Genomic DNA, 27,296 nt, shown 5'->3' with positions numbered 1-27,296 from the left:
GTACCTATACAGGTGTTTAGGAGGTAAATATTAACGTTAACGTACCTCTACAGGTGTTTAGGAGGTCAATATTAAAGTTAACGTACCTCTACAGGTGTTTAGGAGGTAAATATTAACGTTAACGTACCTCTGCAGGTGCTTGAGGTAAATATTAACGTTAACGTACCTCTACAGGTGTTTAGGAGGTAAATATTAAAGTTAACGTACCTCTAAAGGTGTTTATGAGGTAAATATTAAAGTTAACGTACCTCTACAGGTGTTTAGGAGGTAAATATCAACGTTAACGTACCTCTACAGGTGTTTGAGGTAAATATTAATGTTAACGTACCTCCACAGGTGTTTAGGAGGTAAATATTAAAGTTAACGTACATCTACAGGTGTTTAGGAGGTAAATATTAAAGGTAACGTACCTCTTTAGGAGGTAAATATTAACGTTAACGTACCTCTACAGGTGTTTAGGAGGTAAATATTAACGTTAACGTACCTCTACAGGTGTTCAGGAGGTAAATATTAACGTTAACGTACCTCTACAGGTGTTTAGGAGGTAAATATTAAAGTTAACGTACCTCTACAGGTGTTTAGGAGGTAAATATTAACGTTAACGTACCTCTGCAGGTGTTTAGGAGGTAAATATTAATGTTAACGTACCTCTGCAGGTGTTTAGGAGGTAAATATTAAAGTTAACGTACCTCTTTAGGAGGTAAATATTAACGTTAACGTACCTCTACAGGTGTTTAGGAGGTAAATATTAACGTTAACGTACCTCTACAGGTATTTAGAAGGTAAATATTAAAGTTAACGTACCTCTGCAGGTGTTTAGGAGGTAAATATTAACGTTAACGTACCTCTACAGGTGTTTAGGAGGTAAATATTAACGTTAACGTACCTCTACAGGTGTTTAGGAGGTAAATATTAACGTTAACGTACCTCTGCAGGCGTTAGAGGTCCCGAGGCAGGCTGCAGACAGCTGCACCAGAGCACTGAAGGAGTTGGACAGAGAGCGGAGCGCCTCGTCGGGCGCCCACCCCACGCGCGTGGCGCGCTGGCACCCGGACGCCAGGCGCCGCGCCTCCGTCTGCAGCAGGGTGCGCTCCGCCTCCGTCATACCGCCGGCCGCGGGGTTCGAACCGTTGGAACAACAACCCGTGGAGGCAGTAGAGCTCGCCGCCGTACCGCCGACGACTTCCCTGAAGTCGCCGTTGTTCTTGTTATGGCCACGCTGCAGCTCACAGCTTCCTGTTGGGGGTTGGAACATGTACACGCCGTTACCGCCATGATTTCCTCGACTAAAACATGGTCTATTAACCCATTTTGACCTGGGAACGATTCTACAAATGTCAGTTTTCTGAAAAACCCTATGTTTCGTTCTCAAACATTTTAATGTCAAGGACCCCCAACATTATATGTAATTGGCCACCGACCCCCATCTGAAGATATGTTGTTCCAGCACCCCTCCCGTCCTGTTGGAATGCACCCCTCCCTCCAATCCTGTTGAAATGCACCCCTCCCTCCCATCCTGTTGGAATGCACCCCTCCCTCCCGTCCTGTTGGAATGCACCCCTCCCGTCCTGTTGGAATGCACCCCTCCCTCCCGTCCTGTTGGAATGCACCCCTCCCTCCCGTCCTGTTGGAATGCACCCCTCCCTCCCGTCCTGTTGGAATGCACCCCTCCCTCCCGTCCTGTTGGAATGCACCCCTCCCTCCCAGAAATGCCACTAAATGGGGGGTCCGTAGACGAATGCATGTCAAACTGGGGGTCCTTGAAATTAAACAGGTTGAGAATCACTGCTAGAGCTGTAAAGATCTCATGGGGGTCCCGACTCCCTGGCATGTCTCTTCAAATGGGGGTCCGCGGGATAATTAGGGTCAATGTGGGGGTCCTTGACATGAAAGAGTTTGAGAACCACTGGGTTAAGGTATTCGGGTCCTACCTGTGGGGGTGTGGTTAGGGTCTGGGGTCTCCAGGGGGTGTGGTTAGGGTCTGGTCCTACCTGTGGGGGTGTGGTTAGGGTCTGGGGTCTCCAGGGGGTGTGGTTAGGGTCTGGGGTCTCCAGGGGGTGTGGTTAGGGTCTGGTCCTACCTGTGGGGGTGTGGTTAGGGTCTGGTCCTACCTGTGGGGGTGTGGTTAGGGTCTGGTCTGGTCCTACCTGTGGGGGTGTGGTTAGGGTCTGGTCCTACCTGTGGGGGTGTGGTTAGGGTCTGGGGTCTCCAGGGGGTGTGGTTAGGGTCTGGGGTCTCCAGGGGGTGTGGTTAGGGTCTGGTCCTACCTGTGGGGGTGTGGTTAGGGTCTGGTCCTACCTGTGGGGGTGTGGTTATGGTCTGGGGTCTCCACGGGGTGTGGTTAGGGTCTGGGGTCTCCAGGGGGTGTGGTTAGGGTATGGGGTCTCCAGGGGGTGTGGTTAGGGTATGGGGTATCCAGGGGGTGTGGTTAGGGTCTGGTCCTACCTGTGGGGGTGTGGTTAGGGTCTGGTCTGGTCCTACCTGTGGGGGTGTGGTTAGGGTCTGGTCCTACCTGTGGGGGTGTGGTTAGGGTCTGGGGTCTCCAGGGGGTGTGGTTAGGGTCTGGGGTCTCCAGGGGGTGTGGTTAGGGTCTAGTCCTACCTGTGGGGGTGTGGTTAGGGTCTGGTCTGGTCCTACCTGTGGGGGTGTGGTTAGGGTCTGGGGTCTCCAGGGGGTGTGGTTAGGGTCTGGTCCTACCTGTGGGGGTGTGGTTAGGGTCTGGGGTCTCCAGGGGGTGTGGTTAGGGTCTGGTACTACCTGTGGGGGTGTGGTTAGGGTCTGGTCCTACCTGTGGGGGTGTAGTTAGGGTCTGGTCCTACCTGTGGGGGTGTGGTTGGGGTCTGGTCCTACCTGTGGTTAGGGTCTGGGGTCTCCTGGGGGTGTGGTTAGGGTCTGGTCCTACCTGTGGGGGTGTGGTTAGGGTCTGGGGTCTCCTGGGGGTGTGGTTAGGGTCTGGTCCTACCTGTGGGGGTGTGGTTAGGGTCTGGTCCTACCTGTGGGGGTGTGGTTAGGGTCTGGGGTCTCCATGGGGTGTGGTTAGGGTCTGGTCCTACCTGTGGGGGTGTGGTTAGGGTCTGGTCCTACCTGTGGGGGTGTGGTTAGGGTCTGGGGTCTCCAGGGGGTGTGGTTAGGGTCTGGTCCTACCTGTGGGGGTGTGGTTAGGGTCTGGACCTACCTGTGGGGGTGTGGTTAGGGTCTGGTCCTACCTGTGGGGGTGTGGTTAGGGTCTGGACCTACCTGTGGGGGTGTGGTTAGGGTCTGGTCCTACCTGTGGGGGTGTGGTTAGGGTCTGGGGTATCCAGGGGGTGTGGTTAGGGTCTGGGGTCTCCAGGGGGTGTGGTTAGGTTCTGGTCCTACCTGTGTGGTTGTGGTTGGGGTCTGGGGTCTCCAGGGGGTTGTTCCCCCCTCCCCCTCCCCTCTCCAGGACCGCGGCCAGCTGGTCGATGTCGTGTCTCAGCGAGGCGAAGCCGCCCTTCAGCGCTCCGTAGCGTTTGTTGCTCAGCGAGTGAAGACCGGCGCCCCCCGCAGGCGACACGGGGCGGGACGCCGACGACGCCACCAGCGGGCTGAGCTCCATGGAGACGGGGCTTAGGGCCGACAGGGGGCGGGGCGTGTCGCGCAGCAGCGACAGGATGTTGGGGTTGGTGGCGGTGGTGGTTGGGGGAGGCGGGGGGGCAGAGGATGGGGAGGGGCTTATGGGTTTGGGGGGTGCGGCCCCTCCCCGTGCGGCCGTGGTGCGGCGGGAGAACTCGTAGACGGTGAGGTCGTCGTCGAAGCCGACGCCCTCCTCCTCGGCCCCGCCCCCCTCGCCGCTGAAGCAGTTGGCGTAGACGGTTCGGCAGCCGCACGCCTGGAAGGAGTAGAAATACTGTTACAACCCTGTTACAATACACGCCTGGAAAGAGTAGAAATACCGTTCCAACCCTGTTACAATACTGTTACAATACTGTTACAATACACGTCTGCAAGGAGTAGAAATACTGTTACAATACACGCCTGGTACACAGTAACTAGTAAGTAAATATAGTTTTCAGTAAAACAGTACATTAGCCTGTGAGATGTGTAGCACAGTAGACGTAAAAGTAAAAGTAACTACCTGCTGCTGCGGGGGCGTGCTCTCCGAGTCTCCGCCCCCTACGGTGGACACGCCCCCCAGGCCCACCGCCGAGTGAAGCCGCGACTGAGGCTGCTCCGACGACACCACCACGGCGCCCCCCGCTGGTCTCTCCTTGAAGTTCAGGTTGGTGTGGGAGGAGCCCTGCGCGGCACGCTGCGCGCCATTGGTTCCCCGCGAGCTGGCGTGCTGCCACGAGTTCACCTAAAATAAGGGAACATGTTACTGCTAAAATAAGAGAATACGGCAGCACAACTAAACCTAATCTTAACCCTCTCCCAACCCTTAACGCACCCCTCACCAACCTTAATCCGGTCGTTTTAACGCACCGCTCACCAACCTTAATCCGGTCGTTTTAACGCACCCCTCACCAACCTTAATCTGGTCGTTTTAACGCACCCCTCACCAACCTTAATCCGGTCGTCTTAACGCACCCCTCACCAACCTTAATCCGGTCGTTTTAACGCACCGCTCACCAACCTTAATCCGGTCGTTTTAACGCACCCCTCACCAACCTTAATCTGGTCGTTTTAACGCATCCCTCACCAGCCTTAATCTGGTCGTTTTAACGCACCCCTCACCAACCTTAATCCGGTCGTTTTAACGCACCCCTCACCAACCTTAATCCGGTCGTCTTAACGCACCCCTCACCAACCTTAATCCGGTCGTTTTAACGCACCCCTCACCAACCTTAATCCGGTCGTTTTAACGCACCCCTCACCAACCTTAATCCGGTCGTTTTAACGCACCCCTCACCAACTTTAATCCGGTCGTTTTAACGCACCCCTCACCAACCTTAATCCGGTCGTCGTAAAACACCCCTCACCAACCTTAATCCGGTCGTTTTAACGCACCCTCACCAACTTTAATCCGGTCGTTTTAACGCACCCCTCACCAACCTTAATCTGGTCGTTTTAACGCATCCCTCACCAGCCTTAATCTGGTCGTTTTAACGCACCCCTCACCAACCTTAATCCGGTCGTTTTAACGCACCCCTCACCAACCTTAATCCGGTCGTCTTAACGCACCCCTCACCAACCTTAATCCGGTCGTTTTAACGCACCCCTCACCAACCTTAATCCGGTCGTTTTAACGCACCCCTCACCAACCTTAATCCGGTCGTTTTAACGCACCCCTCACCAACTTTAATCCGGTCGTTTTAACGCACCCCTCACCAACCTTAATCCGGTCGTCGTAAAACACCCCTCACCAACCTTAATCCGGTCGTTTTAACGCACCCTCACCAACTTTAATCCGGTCGTTTTAACGCACCCCTCACCAACATTAATTTGGTCGTTTTAACGCACCCCTCACCAATTTTAATCCGGTCGTTTTAACGCACCCCTCACCAACCTTAATCCGGTCGTTTTAACGCACCCCTCACCAACCTTAATCCGGTCGTTTTAACGCACCCCTCACCAACCTTAATCCGGTCGTCTTAACGCACCCCTCACCAACCTTAATCCGGTCGTTTTAACGCACCCCTCACCAACCTTAATCCAGTCGTTTTAACGCACCCCTCACCAACCTTAATCCGGTCATTTTAACGCACCCCTCACCAACTTTAATCCGGTCGTTTTAACGCACCCCTCACCAACCTTAATCCGGTCGTCGTAAAAAACCCCTCACGAACCTTAATCCGGTCATTTTAACGCACCCCTCACCAACTTTAATCCGGTCGTTTTAATGCACCCCTCACCAACCTTAATCTGGTCGTTTTAACGCACCCCTCACCAACTTTAATCCGGTCGTTTTAACGCACCCCTCACCAACCTTAATCCGGTCGTTTTAACGCACCCCTCACCAACCTTAATCCGGTCGTTTTAACGCACCCCTCACCAACTTTAATCCGGTCGTTTTAACGCACCCCTCACCAACCTTAATCCGGTCGTCGTAAAACACCCCTCACGAACCTTAATCCGGTCGTTTTAACGCACCCCTCACCAACTTTAATCCGGTCGTTTTAACGCACCCCTCACGAACCTTAATCCGGTCGTTTTAACGCACCCCTCACCAACTTTAATCCGGTCGTTTTAACGCACCCCTCACCAACCTTAATCCGGTCGTTTTAACGCACCCCTCACCAACTTTAATCCGGTCGTTTTAACGCACCCCTCACCAACCTTAATCCGGTCGTTTTAACGGACCCCTCACCAACCTTAATCCGGTCGTTTTAACACACCCCTCACCAACTTTAATCCGGTCGTTTTAACGCACCCCTCACCAAGCTTAATCCGGTCGTTTTAACGCACCCCTCACCAACTTTAATCCGGTCGTTTTAACGCACCCCTCACCAACCTTAATCCGGTCGTCGTAAAACACCCCTCACCAACCTTAATCCGGTCGTTTTAACGCACCCTCACCAACTTTAATCCGGTCGTTTTAACGCACCCCTCACCAACATTAATTTGGTCGTTTTAACGCACCCCTCACCAATTTTAATCCGGTCGTTTTAACGCACCCCTCACCAACCTTAATCCGGTCGTTTTAACGCACCCCTCACCAACCTTAATCCGGTCGTTTTAACGCACCCCTCACCAACCTTAATCCGGTCGTCTTAACGCACCCCTCACCAACCTTAATCGGGTCGTTTTAACGCACCCCTCACCAACCTTAATCCAGTCGTTTTAACGCACCCCTCACCAACCTTAATCCGGTCATTTTAACGCACCCCTCACCAACTTTAATCCGGTCGTTTTAACGCACCCCTCACCAACCTTAATCCGGTCGTCGTAAAAAACCCCTCACGAACCTTAATCCGGTCATTTTAACGCACCCCTCACCAACTTTAATCCGGTCGTTTTAATGCACCCCTCACCAACCTTAATCTGGTCGTTTTAACGCACCCCTCACCAACTTTAATCCGGTCGTTTTAACGCACCCCTCACCAACCTTAATCCGGTCGTTTTAACGCACCCCTCACCAACCTTAATCCGGTCGTTTTAACGCACCCCTCACCAACTTTAATCCGGTCGTTTTAACGCACCCCTCACCAACCTTAATCCGGTCGTCGTAAAACACCCCTCACGAACCTTAATCCGGTCGTTTTAACGCACCCCTCACCAACTTTAATCCGGTCGTTTTAACGCACCCCTCACCAACCTTAATCCGGTCGTCGTAAAACACCCCTCACGAACCTTAATCCGGTCGTTTTAACGCACCCCTCACCAACTTTAATCCGGTCGTTTTAACGCACCCCTCACGAACCTTAATCCGGTCGTTTTAACGCACCCCTCACCAACTTTAATCCGGTCGTTTTAACGCACCCCTCACCAACCTTAATCCGGTCGTTTTAACGCACCCCTCACCAACTTTAATCCGGTCGTTTTAACGCACCCCTCACCAACCTTAATCCGGTCGTTTTAACGGACCCCTCACCAACCTTAATCCGGTCGTTTTAACACACCCCTCACCAACTTTAATCCGGTCGTTTTAACGCACCCCTCACCAAACTTAATCCGGTCGTTTTAACGCACCCCTCACCAACCTTAATCCGGTCGTTTTAACGCACCCCTCACCAACTTTAATCCGGTCGTTTTAACGCACCCCTCACCAACCTTAATCCGGTCGTTTTAACGCACCCCTCACCAACCTTAATCCGGTCGTCGTAAAACACCCCTCACCAACCTTAATCCGGTCGTTTTAACGCACCCCTCACCAACCTTAATCCGGTCGTTTTAACACACCCCTCACCAACTTTAATCCGGTCGTTTTAACGCACCCCTCACCAACCTTAATCCGGTCGTTTTAACGCACCCCTCACCAACCTTAATCCGGTCGTTTTAACGCACCCCTCACCAACTTTAATCCGGTCGTTTTAACGCACCCCTCACCAACCTTAATCCGGTCGTTTTAACGCACCCCTCACCAACCTTAATCCGGTCGTTTTAACGCACCCCTCACCAACTTTAATCCGGTCGTTTTAACGCACCCCTCACCAACCTTAATCCGGTCGTTTTAACGCACCCCTCACCAACCTTAATCCGGTCGTCGTAAAACACCCCTCACCAACCTTAATCCGGTCGTTTTAACGCACCGCTCACCAACCTTAATCTGGTTGTTTTAACGCACCCCTCACCAACCTTAATCCGGTCGTTTTAACGCACCCCTCACCAACCTTAATCCGGTCGTTTTAACGCACCCCTCACCAACCTTAATCCAGTCGTCTTAACGCACCCCTCACCAACCTAAATCCGGTCGTTTTAACGCACCCCTCACCAACCTTAATCCGGTCGTTTTAACGCACCCCTCACCAACCTTAATCCGGTCGTTTTAACGCACCCCTCACCAACTTTAATCTGGTCGTTTTCACGGACCCCTCACCAACCTTAATCCGGTCGTTTTAACGCACCCCTCACCAACCTTAATCCGGTCGTTTTAACGCACCCCTCACCAACCTTAAACCGGTCGTTTTAACGCTGTAATGGCAGTTTTAGAATGCCAATTCTACTATTCAATAAGAACTATAATTGTATTTCATTTCAGTCAAATAGGATGGACTATCACAAATACGCATTCGGACTGACCGACAGCTGTCACCTGACAGCTGAATCAGTTTCCAAGCCAGGCAGCCAAGGTGTTACTATTGCCAAATAGATATATACATCTCATTTTTCCATCCTACTGTAAAACACCATGTCAGCAAATACACATTGGGGTAACTATTCCTGTCAGAGCAAAAAGGAGACTACCAATGCAGCTGTCAATCTGACAGCTGCATTCCCATGCTCACGAAGACCATTGTCAACAAAGGTGTTGCTAGTGGTGTGCTCTCTCATCTTAGCTTGGATGAGAATAGCATGTTGTTTCCTGCTTGCTTAACTCCGACCATAAACGGAGATGTTGTATGACCACCTGTTATTATCTGTCCATGTCCTGTTGTATTTGAATAAAACACCTGTCACTGACTGTCAATTTGGGGGTGTGTGGTTGGGAAATAAAGGGGAGGGAAAGGGACAACTTGGGGAGGAACGGGGTGATGCTTCACTCTTGACTGTACGACGATGAGCAACCATGCTACGATTCTGCTGTACTGAGATGATAGGAACGAATAAAGAACGATGCTGACCATATGCCGGACTCCTTGTGCTGTGTCATGCCTTCGCCTCCCTCTGCTAATTGCCAATGATGGGACCTCATAATTTCCCTAACAACGCACCCCTCACCAACCTTAATCCGGTCGTTTTCACGCACCCCTCACCAACCTTAATCCGGTCGTTTTAACGCACCCCTCACCAACCTTAATCCGGTCGTTTTAACGCACCCCTCACCAACCTTAATCCGGTCGTCATAACGCACCCCTCACCAACCTAAATCCGGTCGTTTTAACGCACCCCTCACCAACCTTAATCCGGTCGTTTTAACGCACCCCTCACCAACCTTAATCCAGTCGTTTTAACGCACCCCTCACCAACCTTAATCCGGTCATTTTAACGCACCCCTCACCAACCTTAATCCGGTCGTTTTAACGCACCCCTCACCAACCTAAATCCGGTCGTTTTAACGCACCCCTCACCAACCTTATGTCTAACCAATGACTAGTCTAAACTAAGTATGCACCCCGTCATTTTACAATTGGTTGCGTGCTGAAAATAGCCGATCTACAAGCTCACAACGCGTCGCGCTGTGACGCGTTGTGAGCTTGTAGATCGGCTATTTTCAGCACTTATAAATATATATTTATAATCATCACCTCCTGATATATTTATTCATTCATCACATATAGTTATTAATTATCATCACCTCCTGCGCCTCCTTGATGGTCGCTATGACGACCGCGGCGCCATCGTCCTCGTCCAGAAGCTCTCTCTCTCTGACGTCTTGGGTCTTGCAGAGGTCGGACGCCCCGCTCTCTCTCTCTCTGTTGAGGTCGGACGCCCCGCTCAGTCCGCTGGCCACCGACAGGCCCGAGCCGAAGCCCGACGTGATGGAGCAGCTGGACGGGTAGTCCAGGGTGCCCAGGATCTCCTGGAAGTATTGATTATTCAGAGATTAAAATAGTGTTCATTGTGCATCCCAAAACGCAGTTTATAGTTAAGGGACGCAATAAAACAACCACCTCTGCATCCACGGGATGCACTACTGTACTACTGTACTGTTTTTTATTCTAGTTTATTTTGCTAGCTTTAGTTATAATAATCATTTCTTCTTCTGTTTTCTACATGAATAATATAACCACATTATAACCATATAAAATGAAATGGGAGTTAAATGTTGCAATTTGTAAAAATGGCAAAATATGACTCCTAACGTCGTTGAAGTGGGACTAATTTCTAAAAGACCATCCCTGCATCCCGGGACTCATTACATTGAAAACCTATTTACATCACTGATTATTGATAACCGTATCGATCAATAGGATCTCCTGGAATTATTGATTATTGATAACCTTATCGATTAATAGAGTACCGAAGTCCTGACATTACTCGCTCATCCCCTGGTTCTAAAGTCCTGACATTACTTGCTCATCCCCTGGTTCTAAAGTCCTGACGTCACTCGTGTCTCTGTATCGTTATATTGTCAGGGAGGTGTCTCTGTATCGTTATATTGTCAGGGAGGTGCCTCTGTATCGTTATATTGTCAGGGAGGTGTCTCTGTATCGTTATATTGTCAGGGAGGTGTCTCTGTATCGTTATATTGTCAGGGACGTGTCTCTGTATCGTTATATTGTCAGGGAGGTGTCTCTGTATCGTTATATTGTCAGGGAGGTGTCTCTGTATCGTTATATTGTCAGGGAGGTGTCTCTGTATCGTTATATTGTCAGGGAGGTGTCTCTGTATCGTTATATTGTCAGGGAGGTGTCTCTGTATCGTTATATTGTCAGGGAGGTGTCTCTGTATCATATATTCATATTTGATACAGTCTGTTTCTAGTGAAAAAGTAACAACAGTAGCAACCGTAACATTAGCGTTTTGTCTCAGTCAGTTGATTCTTCATATCCATCTGAGTGAAACGGCCTGGATGATTTGATAATTTTTCAAACAGTTCTTATATGAGGCAATGTAAAATCTGACGGTCCAGCGCTGGTCGCGGTAGAATAAATCATGCTCCCGCGGGTGTTTCCCTTTAGATGCTACATGCTATGCTAACTGTTTAGATGCTACATGTTATGCTAACTGTTTAAATGCTACAGTATGCTAACATGCTATGCTAACTGCAACAATCAAGATGGAGTCACTGTGTCACCTTGAAATGGGTTCTGAAGCTGCAAACAGCTGAGCACACCGATTTACTGGTTCCTACTGATGACGGACAGTGTGAACATCCCTTTACCTGTGAGCGCGTCATGTACCAGGTGATGTACCAGGTGGTTTCCCTTCATACATGTGAGCGCGTCATGTACCAGTAGATGTACCAGGTAGATGTACCTGTGATCGCGTCATGTACCAGTAGATGTACCTGTGATCGTGTCATGTACCAGTAGATGTACCAGGTAGATGTACCTGTGATCACGTCATGTACCAATAGATGTACCTGTGAGCGTGTCATATACCAGGTAGATGTACCTGTGAGCGTGTCATGTACCAGGTGATGTACCAGGTGATGTGCCTGTGATCACGTCATGTACCAGGTAGATGTACCAGGTGGTTTCCCTTCATACCTGTGATCACGGCATGTACCAGGTAGATGTACCTGTGAGCACGTCATGTACCAGGTAGATGTACCTGTGAGCGTGTCATATACCAGGTAGATGTACCTGTGATCACGTCATGTACCAATAGATGTACCTGTGAGCGTGTCATATACCAGGTGATGTACCAGGTGGTTTCCCTTCATACCTGTGAGCGCGTCATGTACCAGGGCAGCGCCTGGATGCGTCCGCGCAGGGCCGAGGCGGGCAGCCGCCCCCCCGCCAGGCTGGACGCGCTGCTGGTGGTCCTCAGGTCCGAGCCCGACCCCGAGCGGACCCCGGACCCCCCCGGCTCCTTGCCTCCGTCCAACCCTCTGGAGGTGGAGCCAGAGGTCAGCGAGGTGGTCAGGCTGAGGGGGGGAGGAGAGGCGTCCTGGTTCTTGGGCGACAGACTCTCGTGGCTCAGCGAGACCCTCCTGGAGCCCGGCTGGACGCCGCCGCTGGCACTGCCGTTTCGACTGCCCCACGGGTGGAGGAGGCCGTTGGGCGGGCTCAGGCCCTCCTTGAAGACCCCGTCCTGGAAGGATAGGTGGGTGTGGGTGGGGGTGTGGGTGGGGGTGTGGGGGGGGTATGGAAAAATAATTTAACACTCTGAGCGGCATAAACGGAGGTCTCCGTCCTATCAAATAGTAACGCTCATCGCTCAGGACGGAGATTAATGAAATGACGGAACTTTATTAATATCAAAACCGATCACATCGCTCCACAGGCTGGGAGCGTCTGTTGGGCAACATTCGATGTCATCTCCGGTTGGGACGTCATCCAAAATCCCCCCCCCCCCCCCAATTTTAGCCGACGAGATCGAAAATCTTAAAACGTGAATAACTCTTGACTCTTGACTCGTGAAGTGCCGCACCGGCAAACAACATTCGGCCAAAATGTCCTCTCAGTACAGGGCTGTATAAAATGGAATGGCCTTCCTCTGCGTATAAGGGATTGTGCTACTTTTCCCTCTTTTAAATACAATCTGAAAAAATGGTTGCTTGAAAACCAAAGCTGCAACCATTCATGATTATTTTAGGTGTATTTCTCTTTTTTATGCTGTGTTCGCTATGTAATGTTATGTAAATGTATTCCACTGTTTGACTGTCTGTTTTTCCGTTTTGTGTTTCTTGTGAGGACTGCGGATGAAAATTAGCAACTGTGCTATATCTAATATGCATTAATCATTATATCCGGTGTATTTACGTCCATGTGACCTCCATTAATATGCATCGTCCTGTCCAAATAAACACATAAAGTAAAGTAAAGTACATCTAGCTGCTTCAGCTACATCCAAGATGGCGCCTGCTGCGTCGCTAAATGCTTCAGCTACATCCAAGATGGCGCCTGCTGCGTCGCTAAATGCTTCAGCTACATCCAAGATGGCGCCTGCTGCGTCGCTAAATGTGCTCCGTTGCTGCAAATCGCTGGGCCTCTGATTTAATGGTCCTAAATAAATATACCCGGGAGTTCGGGGGTTAAATATCACGATATTGTTTTTAAAGGACCAGTTCACCACTTTTCAACCTATCTTCATATAATAGGTCCTCACTAATAATCATGAAAAAATGGTGCAATTTTTTTCTACTCGGTCTGTGTCTCATAGGAGGGCTGTGGGCAGTTCAGAAACCGTCTTCCAGTGACATCATTGATGGGGAATACAAGCTAATAGAAACTGCAGGCTTTCTAGTCCTGAAAAGTTGCAATGCGAAAATGGAAGCCATCGTTCTCACGATAATGAAAATCTAAACATTTTTGTAAAAAAATCTGCCTAATGATGATGTCACTGGAAGACGGTTTGTAAACTGCCCACAGCCCTCCAATGAGACACAGACTGAGTAGAAAAAATCGTCCCATTTTTTCACGATTATTAGTGAGGACCTATTATATGAAGATAGGTTGAAAAGTGGTGAAGTGGTCCTTTAAGCAGTACACGTTTTTACACCCTATAGAGAGTATGCGCATGCTTAAAGTGAATGGCACATCGAGTGGCAAATCAAGTGGCAAAGCAACAGGCAAAGTGAGTTTAACATTGTTTAATGTTGTTTAATGCAATCAGATAAGACTTTTCTGTGTGGATGTATGGGCTGTCGAGGCCAGAAAGTAGTTTTTTGCCACTCAGTAGGCGTTCCTGCATAACTTCCTGGTTTGATATGTTTTACACCCTATTGTCCTGAATATAAGACTACGTTTTACACCCTATTGTCCTGAATATAAGACTACGTTTTACACCCTATTGTCCTGAATATAAGACTAGGTTTTACACCCTATTGTCCTGAATATAAGACTACGTTTTACACCCTATTGTCCTGAATATAAGACTACGTTTTACAACCTATTGTCCTGAATATAAGACTAGGTTTTACACCCTATTGTCCTGAATATAAGACTACGTTTTACACCCTATTGTCCTGAATATAAGACTACGTTTCACACCCTATTGTCCTGAATATAAGACTACGTTTCACACCCTATTGTCCTGAATATTAGACTATGTTTTACACCCTATTGTCCTGAATATAAGACTACGTTTTACACCCTATTGTCCTGAATATAAGACTACGTTTTACACCCTATTGTCCTGAATATAAGACTAGGTTTTACACCCTATTGTCCTGAATATAAGACTACGTTTTACACCCTATTGTCCTGAATATAAGACTACGTTTTACACCCTATTGTCCTGAATATAAGACTACGTATCGTATTATAATTTGACATTCAATGTTCTTTTTCCACAAAATTACACTTGAAAAATGGGGGGTCGTCTTAAAATCAGAGTCGTCTTATATTCGGCACAATACAGTATTTATGGTTAACTTTCAAGTTACTTAACCCATTTTGGGCGGGAACCCCTTTTTGTGTTTTAAACATTATGTTATAATTTAGCTATTGAAAAAGAGCAGATCTACAAGCTCATAGCACGCCACCGAGTGACGCGCTATGAGCTTGTAGGTCTGCTATTTTTGAAAAATCGTAAAAATGTGGCGCAATCGACCTCATTCCATAATGGGTTAAACAGTACGACCACCAAAAAGGAAACACAAACTAACGGAAACATTTAGGCCAAAAATACGTATTATTTTTGGCAAAACGAAACCGTCGTTCTACAGAATTATAGTCAGGTAATTAAATGCCAGAGGTTGGACAAAATTGGATTATTTATTACTGTTTCTGACAGAAAATTAGGTCTACTAGTACTAGTACTAATACTAGCCAGGATAAAAAAATCAGATCACTGCTAATACCATACATTTTGCCTTAATCCAAGATGGCCCTGTTGATAACCTATAAGCCAACAATCTAAATGTCATTATGCTTTAAGTAGCATGTGACATGTCAAACTAGGGTTTTTTTCAGGATTCTGAATCCATTCCAAGCATTAGTTTTGCATGAAAAACACTCCATTTGGTGTTAGCATTATGTTATGCTTTAGCTATTGAAAAATAGCAGATCTACAAGCTCATAGCGTGGCGCGCTACGAGCTTGTAGGTCTGCTATTTTTGAAAAATCGAAGAACCACTGACATAGAAGCTTTTTCAGAAAACTGTCAGGATGTAGAAGACATTTTTAGAATCTGATCTCAGGTCAAAATGGGTTAAAGCATAATGACATTTAGAAAATGTTGGTTTATCGGTTATCAATAGGGCCATCTTGGATTAAGGCAAATGTAGGGTATTTGCAGTGAGCAGATCAGGGTAGATTTCTGGCTAGTAGACCTAATGTCATGTCAGAATCACCCTGGCTAGTAGACCTAATGTCCTGTCAGAATCACCCTGGCTAGTAGACCTAATGTCCTGTCAGAATCACCCTGACTAGTAGACCTAATGTCATGTCAGAATCACCCTGGCTAGTAGACCTAATGTCCTGTCAGAATCACCCTGGCTAGTAGACCTAATGTCCTGTCAGAATCACCCTGACTAGTAGACCTAATGTCATGTCAGAATCACCCTGGCTAGTAGACCTAATGTCCTGTCAGAATCACCCTGGCTAGTAGACCTAATGTCCTGTCAGAATCACCCTGGCTAGTAGACCTAATGCCCTGTCAGAATCACCCTGGCTAGTAGACCTAATGTCCTGTCAGAATCACCCTGGCTAGTAGACCTAATGCCCTGTCAGAATCACCCTGGCTAGTAGACCTAATGTCCTGTCAGAATCACCCTGGCTAGTAGACCTAATGTCCTGTCAGAATCACCCTGGCTAGTAGACCTAATGCCCTGTCAGAATCACCCTGGCTAGTAGACCTAATGTCATGTCAGAATCACCCTGGCTAGTAGACCTAATGTCCTGTCAGAATCACCCTGGCTAGTAGACCTAATGTCCTGTCAGAATCACCCTGGCTAGTAGACCTAATGTCCTGTCAGAATCACCCTGGCTAGTAGACCTAATGTCCTGTCAGAATCACCCTGACTAGTAGACCTAATGGCCTGTCAGAATCAGTTGAGAAACAAAATAATACAATTTTGTCCAGACTGAGAGGATTTCTTTTTACTTTGATTACCGGATCTCTGAAATATCTAGACATCGTATCGTCTCGACGACAATATCTTTATGGCGATGCGACGACGTACCTTGAAGAAGCCGTGGAGCGTGTCTCCGCTGGGGGAGGCCAGGGGGGAGCTGGCGGGGAGCGACAGAGGATGGAGGAGCGTGTCTCCGCTGGGGGAGGCCAGGGGGGAGCTGGCGGGGAGCGACAGAGGATGGAGGAGCGTGTCTCCGCTGGGGGAGGCCAGGGGGGAGCTGGCGGGGAGCGACAGAGGATGGAGGAGGCTGCTGGTGGCGCTGGTGTTCCCCAACGCTGGTCTGGGAGGAGGAGGAGGAGGAGGGAGGTTCAGGCCCAGAGCCGTGCCCGAGCTGGAGCGAGGAATGGAGGGCAGAGACGGAGCTATGACGCTGGCTCTGGTCTCCTGACCCACCGCTGACCGGGAGGGTCTGACCTCCTGACCTCCTGACCGGGAGGGTCTGACCTCCTGACCTCCTGACCGGGAGGGTCTGACCTCCTGACCTCCTGACCGGGAGGATCTGACCTGTAGGGGTGTCAAAACAAATCCATTCGAATTAGAATCCCATTATGAACGATTGAAAATCGATTCATAATTTCCAAAAAATGTTTTTTTTCTTTTTTTTTCTGGTTACAGTTACATGAGTTTTCACTACACAGTGTTTGTGATATGAAATGTAAGCTCACCCTAATCACAGTAAACATCATGTCTTCAGTCATTTACTGACCCTAATCACAGTAAACATCATGTCTTCAGTCATTTACTGACCCTAATCACAGTAAACATCATGTCTTCAGTCATTTACTGACCCTAATCACAGTAAACATCATGTCTTCAGTCATTTACTGACCCTAATCACAGTAAACATCATGTCTTCAGTCATTTACTGACTCTAATCACAGTAAACATCATGTCTTCAGTCATTTACTGACCCTAATCACAGTAAACATCATGTCTTCAGTCATTTACTGACCCTAATCACAGTAAACATCATGTCTTCAGTCATTTACTGACCCTAATCACAGTAAACATCATGTCTTCAGTCATTTACTGACCCTAATCACAGTAAACATCATGTCTTCAGTCATTTACTGACCCTAATCACAGTAAACATCATGTCTTCAGTCATTTACTGACCCTAATCACAGTAAACATCATGTCTTCAGTCATTTACTGACCCTAATCACAGTAAACATCATGTCTTCAGTCATTTACTGACCCTAATCACAGTAAACATCATGTCTTCAGTCATTTACTGACCCTAATCACAGTAAACATCATGTCTTCAGTCATTTACTGACCCTAATCACAGTAAACATCATGTCTTCAGTCATTTACTGACCCTAATCACAGTAAACATCATGTCTTCAGTCATTTACTGACCCTAATCACAGTAAACATCATGTCTTCAGTCATTTACTGACCCTAATCACAGTAAACATCATGTCTTCAGTCATTTACTGACTCTAATCACAGTAAACATCATGTCTTCAGTCATTTACTGACTCTAACCACAGTAAACATCATGTCTTCAGTCATTTACTGACTCTAGCCACAGTAAACATCATGTCTTCAGTCATTTACTGACTCTAACCACAGTAAACATCATGTCTTCAGTCATTTACTGACTCTAATCACAGTAAACATCATGTCTTCAGTCATTTTCAAGTTACTGTAGTCACTTCAGACTGGAGTAGATTGTGATGAAATCCTATTTATTGAATCGAGAATCATTTTGAATAGAGAATCGTTTTTGGATTGAGAATCGAGTTGAATCGAAAAAAGAATTTTGAATGGAATCGTGACCCCCAAAGAATCGGAATCGGAATGGAATGGAACGGTGGGACAGCCACAGATTCACAGCCTTACTGACCTGCTCCCTGGGCCATGGAGAGGAGAGACCACAGCCCTACTGACCTGCTCCCTGGGCCATGGAGAGGAGAGACCACAGCCCTACTGACCTGCTCCCTGGGCCATGGAGAGGAGAGACCCCAGCCCTACTGACCTGCTCCCTGGGCCATGGAGAGGAGAGACCACAGCCCTACTGACCTGCTCCCTGGGCCATGGAGAGGAGAGACCACAGCCTTACTGACCTGCTCCCTGGGCCATGGAGAGGAGAGACCACAGCCCTACTGACCTGCTCCCTGGGCCATGGAGAGGAGACCACAGCCCTACTGACCTGCTCCCTGGGCCATGGAGAGGAGAGACCACAGCCTTACTGACCTGCTCCCTGGACCATGGAGAGGAGAGACCACAGCCTTACTGACCTGCTCCCTGGGCCATGGAGAGGAGAGACCACAGCCTTACTGACCTGCTCCCTGGGCCATGGAGAGGAGACCACAGCCTTACTGACCTGCTCCCTGGGCCATGGAGAGGAGAGACCACAGCCTTACTGACCTGCTCCCTGGGCCATGGAGAGGAGAGACCACAGCCTTACTGACCTGCTCCCTGGGCCATGGAGAGGAGACCACAGCCCTACTGACCTGCTCCCTGGGCCATGGAGAGGAGAGACCACAGCCTTACTGACCTGCTCCCTGGGCCATGGAGAGGAGAGACCACAGCCTTACTGACCTGCTCCCTGGGCCATGGAGAGGAGAGACCACAGCCTTACTGACCTGCTCCCTGGGCCATGGAGAGGAGAGACCACAGCCTTACTGACCTGCTCCCTGGGCCATGGAGAGGAGAGACCACAGCCTTACTGACCTGCTCCCTGGGCCATGGAGAGGAGACCACAGCCTTACTGACCTGCTCCCTGGGCCATGGAGAGGAGACCCCGTTGGTCACCGTCGTCGCCTCGTCCACCATCTTGTCAGCGAGAAGGAGGAGGTCTGCGTTGTGGTTGTTGTTCGCCACTCTGGGTCCATTGTCCTGCTTTTTGGGGCCGTTTTCTACCGTCCTGCTCTTCTTCTCCTGGGGGTGGGGGTGCGTGGGGGGGGTTTGGGGAGCGGCCGCGGCCGCGGCCTGCTGGCTGCGTCTCACGGCGGTGATGAGCGGCGATGCCAGAGGAGGAAGTCCTCCCGACGTCACAGACTTCACCTCCATGGTGTCGGGCTCCATCTCCAGGAGGTCCGAGCCCGAGGGAACGTCCCCGTTGCAGTGGGCGTACGACCTGGGGGGGGTCCGCTGGGGAGACCCCCCTGGCGGAGGGGGGATGACCTTCCGCTGGGGAGACCCCCCTGGCGGAGGGGGGATGACCTTCCTCTGGGGAGACCCCCCGGGCGGAGGGGGGATGACCTTCCTCTGGGGAGACCCCCCAGGCGGAGGGGGGATGACCTTCCTCTGGGGAGACCCCCCGGGCGGAGGGGGGATGACCTTCCTCTGGGGAGACCCCCCGGGCGGAGGGGGGATGACCTTCCTCTGGGGAGACCTGGGGGGGATCAGCAGGGGCTTTGGGGGAAGCAGGGGCTTGGGGGCCAGCGGCGGCTTGGTGGGGGGGGGCTTCGCTTCAGGCTTCTGGGAGGTCGTCTGCGGCGGTGGTGGGCTGGTCCTCGTTGTGGCGGAGCTCTGTGGTTGGCTGGTCCTCTGCGTGGAGGCGGGTCTAAGCGTCTGTGCTTCCTTCTTCTTGCTCTCAGACGTGTCGCCAGGTGTTTTAACGAGCGACGTGTCGCCAGGTGTTTTAACGAGCGACGTGTCGCCAGGTGTTTTAACGAGCGACGTGTCGCCAGGTGTTTTAACGAGCGACGCCGAAGGAAGGCCGTTCCAGCTGCCACTCAGACGGTTGGCGTTCTGCCGGTCTGCCAGCTCCGTTTCTGAGACAGACAGACAGACAGACAGACAGACAGACAGACAGACAGACAGACAGACAGACAGACAGACAGACAGACAGACAGACAGACAGACAGACAGACAGACAGACAGACAGACAGTGTTTAGTAACATCTACATGTATCTGCTGCCCTCTAGTCTAGTGGTCAGAGCGTATGCCTCTCATGCTGAAGGTTGTGGGTTCGAACCCTGCCTGGGTGGACCGTAGGTCAGCATGAAGGGTTCAAACCCTGCCTGGGTGGACCGTAGGTCAGCATGAAGGGTTTGAACCCTGCCTGGGTGGACCGTAGGTCAGCATGAAGGGTTCAAACCCTGCCTGGGTGGACCGTAGGTCAGCATGAAGGGCACGATGCGGTCGCAACGGGTCCCTAAACGTCAGATCAAAATGGGTTCAGATCTGAGCCAAGTAGGGCTTTCACTTCTATTGCTGTTGACTAGTTGAGCTGACGGTTAGCTCAACCGTCTGGGCCTCTAGAGGCTGCTGAGCCAGGCTGACGGTTAGCTCAACCGTCTGGGCCCCTAGAGGCTGCTGAGCCAGGCTGACGGTTAGCTCAACCGTCCGGGCCCCTAGAGGCTGCTGAGCCAGGCTGACGGTTAGCTCAACCGTCTGGGCCCCTAGAGCCTGCTGAGCCAAGCTGACGGTTAGCTCAACCGTCCGGGCCCCTAGAGGCTGCTGAGCCAGGCTGACGGCGTGCCGTGGGTTTCGACTGCCGATCCCGACGGCCTTTTCCGCATGTCTTCCTCCCCATCTCTCTCTCCCCATTTCCTGTCAGATGACTTTCAACCTATCAATAAAGGCAGAAAAAGCCAAAAAATATCTTTAAAAAAACGCCACCAACCTGTGAGGTGAGGAACCGGGGGCGTCATGGTGTCCTGGGCGTCAAAGAACTCGTCCTCCGACTCCTCCGAGTCCCTGACCGCAACCTCTCTGACCAGCAGAGCCGCGGTGGCGGGGTTTGGCGGCGAAGGGGTTAAGAAGGGGGCGTGGTCCGCCCTGATGGAGCTGGACCTCAGAGGGACCTTGGGAGGAACCTTCCTCTTCTTCCTGTTGTTGCTCTGCGACTTCCTGTTGTTGCTCTGCGACGGAGACAACCTGCTTTACGACAGAATTACAACAAATTACAACAAATTACAACAAATTACAACAAATTCACTGGGAGGGGGGCGGGGCGGTGGGGGTGGGGGGGCAGTGTTCCGTTCACCTCCACCATCTGTTCTCTCCCCTCCAGGTAGGATTGCATCCAGCTCACTGATGTGCTATCAAAACCAATTGCTTTTAGCTTGTTAACCAGTATGGAGTGGTTCACGGTGTCAAAAGCCTTTTGGAGGTCCAGCATGACCATGCCGCAGTATTTGCCAGCATCCACCTCATGTTTGATGAGGTCGCTCAAATAGAGGAGGCATGTGTCAGTGGAGTGGGACGTTCTGAAGCCAGATTGGAACTCGTACATTAATTTATTTGTGGCAAGATACTTTTCAACCTGTTCATAGACTATTTTTTCCATCACTTTCGAGATGGAGCTTAGAATAGAAATTGGGCGGTAGTTGCCAGGGTCTAATTTACTCCCTTTCTTGTGCAGGGGGGTTACTTTGGCCAATATTGTCATGGCCAGTGGCCTTGTGGGGTTGGAGGGCACTCAGTTTCTTAAGTACCTCATCAGTTGTTACCATAACTAGTTTAAAATCGTCTTTACAAACACCTAGGTTTCTGTAGAAGGTTTTAATGTGCTCTACACCAAAGAGCCCAGAGTGGGAGGGCAGGGTATGTACTGTGTATGTTTAATAAGACCCTGGCACGATGGCGCCGTAGTATGGCGACACGCTCAGAGCAGCTCTCGTCTTATTGTTTGTCTTCATGTTATATGTCTCTGTCTTTACACAAAGTACGTCGTGCACTGTTGTTTATGACCGCAAGACACTACTGGACATAAGAACGGATGTTCCCAGCGATTGGAAGCCGCGGTATTTACCGAGAGAACTTTACAACAACAACAACAACAACAACAACAACAACAACGCGGACACCCCGCCACGGAGCAGCAACAAACACAGACGGGGGAAGCGAGGAGGCGTCCTAGTGAGGTTACGAGGACGACCTACCACACCCCCGATCCCCGCCCCCCCCCCCCCCCCCCCCCCCCCCCCCAGACCCCCGGCCCCCCAGACCCCCGATCCCCGACCCCCCCCCCCCCAGACCCCCGAACCCCCCCCCCCCCAGACCCCGGCCCCCCACACCCCCGATCCCCGCCCCCCCCCCCCACCCCCCAGACCCCCGGCCCCCCAGACCCCCGATCCCCGACCCCCCCCCCCAGACCCCCGAACCCCCCCCCCCCCAGACCCCGCCCCCCCCCCCCCCCGATCCCCGCCCCCCCCCCCCCCCCCCCCCAGACCCCGGCCCCCCAGACCCCCGATCCCCGACCCCCCCCCCCCCCCCCCAGACCCCGGCCCCCCAGACCCCCGATCCCCGACCCCCCCCCCCCCCCCCCAGACCCCCGGCCCCCCAGACCCCCGATCCCCGACCCCCCCCCCCCCCCCCCCCCAGACCCCCCCCCCCCCCCAGACCCCCGATCCCCAGGTTGTTGCTCGCTAACGTTCAGTCTCTCCACGAGAACAAGCTGGATGACCTCCACAGCCGTTTACCTTCACAACGGGACATAAAGAACAAGCTGGATGACCTCCACAGCCATTTACCTTCACAACGGGACATAAAGAACAAGCTGGATGACCTCCACAGCCATTTACCTTCACAACGGGACATAAAGAACAAGCTGGATGACCTCCACAGCCGTTTACCTTCACAACGGGACATAAAGAACAAGCTGGATGACCTCCACAGCCATTTACCTTCACAACGGGACATAAAGAACAAGCTGGATGACCTCCACAGCCATTTACCTTCACAACGGGACATAAAGAACAAGCTGGATGACCTCCACAGCCGTTTACCTTCACAACGGGACATAAAGAACAAGCTGGATGACCTCCACAGCCGTTTACCTTCACAACGGGACATAAAGAACAAGCTGGATGACCTCCACAGCCGTTTACCTTCACAACGGGACATAAAGAACAAGCTGGATGACCTCCACAGCCGTTTACCTTCACAACGGGACATAAAGAACAAGCTGGATGACCTCCACAGCCATTTACCTTCACAACGGGACATAAAGAACAAGCTGGATGACCTCCACAGCCGTTTACCTTCACAACGGGACATAAAGAACAAGCTGGATGACCTCCACAGCCATTTACCTTCACAACGGGACATAAAGAACAAGCTGGATGACCTCCACAGCCATTTACCTTCACAACGGGACATAAAGAACAAGCTGGATGACCTCCACAGCCATTTACCTTCACAACGGGACATAAAGAACAAGCTGGATGACCTCCACAGCCGTTTACCTTCACAACGGGACATAAAGAACAAGCTGGATGACCTCCACAGCCGTTTACCTTCACAACGGGACATAAAGAACAAGCTGGATGACCTCCACAGCCGTTTACCTTCACAACGGGACATAAAGAACAAGCTGGATGACCTCCACAGCCGTTTACCTTCACAACGGGACATAAAGAACAAGCTGGATGACCTCCACAGCCATTTACCTTCACAACGGGACATAAAGAACAAGCTGGATGACCTCCACAGCCGTTTACCTTCACAACGGGACATAAAGAACAAGCTGGATGACCTCCACAGCCATTTACCTTCACAACGGGACATAAAGAACAAGCTGGATGACCTCCACAGCCATTTACCTTCACAACGGGACATAAAGAACAAGCTGGATGACCTCCACAGCCATTTACCTTCACAACGGGACATAAAGAACAAGCTGGATGACCTCCACAGCCGTTTACCTTCACAACGGGACATAAAGAACAAGCTGGATGACCTCCACAGCCATTTACCTTCACAACGGGACATAAAGAACAAGCTGGATGACCTCCACAGCCATTTACCTTCACAACGGGACATAAAGAACAAGCTGGATGACCTCCACAGCCATTTACCTTCACAACGGGACATAAAGAACAAGCTGGATGACCTCCACAGCCGTTTACCTTCACAACGGGACATAAAGAACAAGCTGGATGACCTCCACAGCCGTTTACCTTCACAACGGGACATAAAGAACAAGCTGGATGACCTCCACAGCCATTTACCTTCACAACGGGACATAAAGAACAAGCTGGATGACCTCCACAGCCATTTACCTTCACAACGGGACATAAAGAACAAGCTGGATGACCTCCACAGCCATTTACCTTCACAACGGGACATAAAGAACAAGCTGGATGACCTCCACAGCCATTTACCTTCACAACGGGACATAAAGAACAAGCTGGATGACCTCCACAGCCATTTACCTTCACAACGGGACATAAAGAACAAGCTGGATGACCTCCACAGCCATTTACCTTCACAACGGGACATAAAGAACAAGCTGGATGACCTCCACAGCCATTTACCTTCACAACGGGACATAAAGAACAAGCTGGATGACCTCCACAGCCATTTACCTTCACAACGGGACATAAAGAACAAGCTGGATGACCTCCACAGCCATTTACCTTCACAACGGGACATAAAGAACAAGCTGGATGACCTCCACAGCCGTTTACCTTCACAACGGGACATAAAGAACAAGCTGGATGACCTCCACAGCCGTTTACCTTCACAACGGGACATAAAGAACAAGCTGGATGACCTCCACAGCCGTTTACCTTCACAACGGGACATAAAGAACAAGCTGGATGACCTCCACAGCCGTTTACCTTCACAACGGGACATAAAGAACAAGCTGGATGACCTCCACAGCCGTTTACCTTCACAACGGGACATAAAGAACAAGCTGGATGACCTCCACAGCCGTTTACCTTCACAACGGGACATAAAGAACTGCTACGTGTTCTGCTTCACAGAGTCGTGGTTGAGCCCAAACACACCCGACAGGGCGATACAACCGGAGGGGTTTTCTGTGTTCCGCACAGACCGTTCCAGGACGGTCACGGGCAAGTCAAAGGGAGGTGGTGTCTGTTTCCTCATAAATGACACTTGGTTACCTCACAGTACTGCTCGCCAGTGCTAGAACATCTCACATTAAGGTTGTTACATAATCGGTGATTGTATGTATATGTATATGTATATGTATATGTATATGTATATGTATATGTATAGTATACAGTGATTGCGAACGCAGTGATTGCGAACGCAGTGAGCATTTACTATGAGACCCAGCAGATCATGTCTGTGTGTCTGTGTGTGTGTGTGTCACGCTGTAACACCACCCGCCCACCACCAGAGGGCGCAGCTGTATCACACACAAAAACACACACACACATGCACGCGCACACACACACACACACACACACACACACACAACTTAACTTAAAAAAAAAACTTAACTTAAAAAAAACTTAACTTAAAAAAAAACCGTAAAAAGAAAAACGTTAAAAAAAACTTAACTTAAAAAAACTTAACTTAAAAAAAAACTTAACTTAAAAAAGAAAGTTAAAAAGAAAAAACTTTAAAAAAAAACAAAAAAAGTTAAAAAGAAAACTTAAAAAAAAACTTAACTTCAAAAAAATCTTAAAAAAAATCTTAAACAAAAAAAATGGAACTTAAAAAAACCCTTAAAAAAGTACATAATTTATTCTAATTGTTGTTATTGCAATTTACGAGCTGCGTTCGCTTCCCGCGTTCGCGCGTCTTACTTGTTATGGTAATACGGGTATTTGTCAGTCACATGCTGTTGTATGGTATAGAGTGCTGATTGAAGTTCACAGGTCTGGCTGCGGTGCTCGGAGGCGGAGAACCATCCACCTGCCCACCTCGTCACAGTGAGCCTATCATCAAGCAGAGGGCCAGCCTGTGGAAGCCTACTTAAGCGCAGCTGTGATTTGAGCTCATTGGCATTGTGTCTCCGTCTGTCATACGGTGCACACTCTGTCCATGGAGCTGTGAAACATTCATGGTCTAACAAGTCAACACTAGGGACTCTATATGTGTAGAGCACCCTGAGTGTCGTAGTATGTCTAGGGGTTATTAAAGGATACAACAAGGCTTATATGTCTAGGGTTATTAAAGGATGCAACAAGGCTTATATGTCTAGGGTTATTAAAGGATGCAACAAGGCTTATATGTCTAGGGTTATTAAAGGATACAACAAGGCTTATATGTCTAGGGTTATTAAAGGATACAACAAGGCTTATATGTCTAGGGTTATTAAAGGATACAACAAGGCTTATATGTCTAGGGTTATTAAAGGATACAACAAGGCTTATATGTCTAGGGTTATTAAAGGATACAACAAGGCTTATATGTCTAGGGTTATTAAAGGATACAACAAGGCTTATATGTCTAGGGTTATTAAAGGATACAACAAGGCTTATATGTCTAGGGTTATTAAAGGATACAACAAGGCTTATATGTCTAGGGTTATTAAAGGATACAACAAGGCTTATATGTCTAGGGTTATTAAAGGATACAACAAGGCTTATATGTCTAGGGTTATTAAAGGATACAACAAGGTTTATATGTCTAGGGGTTATTAAAGGATACAACAAGGCTTATATGTCTAGGGTTATTAAAGGATACAACAAGGCTTATATGTCTAGGGTTATTAAAGGATACAACAAGGTTTATATGTCTAGGGGTTATTAAAGGATACAACAAGGCTTATATGTCTAGGGTTATTAAAGGATACAACAAGGCTTATATGTCTAGGGTTATTAAAGGATACAACAAGGCTTATATGTCTAGGGTTATTAAAGGATACAACAAGGCTTATATGTCTAGGGTTATTAAAGGATACAACAAGGCTTATATGTCTAGGGGTTATTAAAGGATACAACAAGGCTTATATGTCTAGGGTTATTAAAAGATACAACAAGGTTTATATGTCTAGGGTTATTAAAGGATACAACAAGGCTTATATGTCTAGGGTTATTAAAGGATACAACAAGGTTTATATGTCTAGGGTTATTAAAGGATACAACAAGGTTTATATGTCTAGGGTTATTAAAGGATACAACAAGGCTTATATGTCTAGGGTTATTAAAGGATACAACAAGGCTTATATGTCTAGGGTTATTAAAGGATACAACAAGGCTTATATGTCTAGGGTTATTAAAGGATGCAACAAGGCTTATATGTCTAGGGTTATTAAAGGATGCAACAAGGCTTATATGAAGCCATGGATTAACAATGATATACGCATTAAACTGAGGGAGCGCACCATCGCCTTCAAATCCAGGGACGCCGAACGCTACAAACGATCCAGGTACGAACTGAGAA

At 49.3% G+C, this 27,296-nt stretch overlaps 1 protein-coding gene across 1 annotated transcript in view; it reads right to left on the bottom strand.

Annotated features, from left to right (window-relative positions):
* Positions 1-27,296, bottom strand: part of frmpd1b (FERM and PDZ domain containing 1b) — a gene marked incomplete at both ends in the record, with an annotated part of 71,278 nt that overhangs the window by 2,262 nt on the left and 41,720 nt on the right. The window contains 9 exons of the mRNA XM_079531407.1: positions 928-1,236; positions 3,358-3,850; positions 4,097-4,318; positions 9,857-10,081; positions 11,893-12,261; positions 16,298-16,753; positions 18,932-19,339; positions 19,580-19,977; positions 20,833-21,086. Of these exons, the coding sequence (XP_079387533.1) occupies positions 928-1,236; positions 3,358-3,850; positions 4,097-4,318; positions 9,857-10,081; positions 11,893-12,261; positions 16,298-16,753; positions 18,932-19,339; positions 19,580-19,977; positions 20,833-21,086 (3,134 nt within the window). The remainder of the gene's footprint in view (positions 1-927; positions 1,237-3,357; positions 3,851-4,096; positions 4,319-9,856; positions 10,082-11,892; positions 12,262-16,297; positions 16,754-18,931; positions 19,340-19,579; positions 19,978-20,832; positions 21,087-27,296) is intronic.

The sequence above is a fragment of the Electrona antarctica genome, assembly GCF_951216825.1.
Source record: "Electrona antarctica genome assembly, contig: scaffold_78, whole genome shotgun sequence".
Taxonomy (NCBI): Eukaryota; Metazoa; Chordata; class Actinopteri; order Myctophiformes; family Myctophidae; genus Electrona; species Electrona antarctica.
This window is presented reverse-complemented; position numbering and strand designations above follow the sequence as displayed.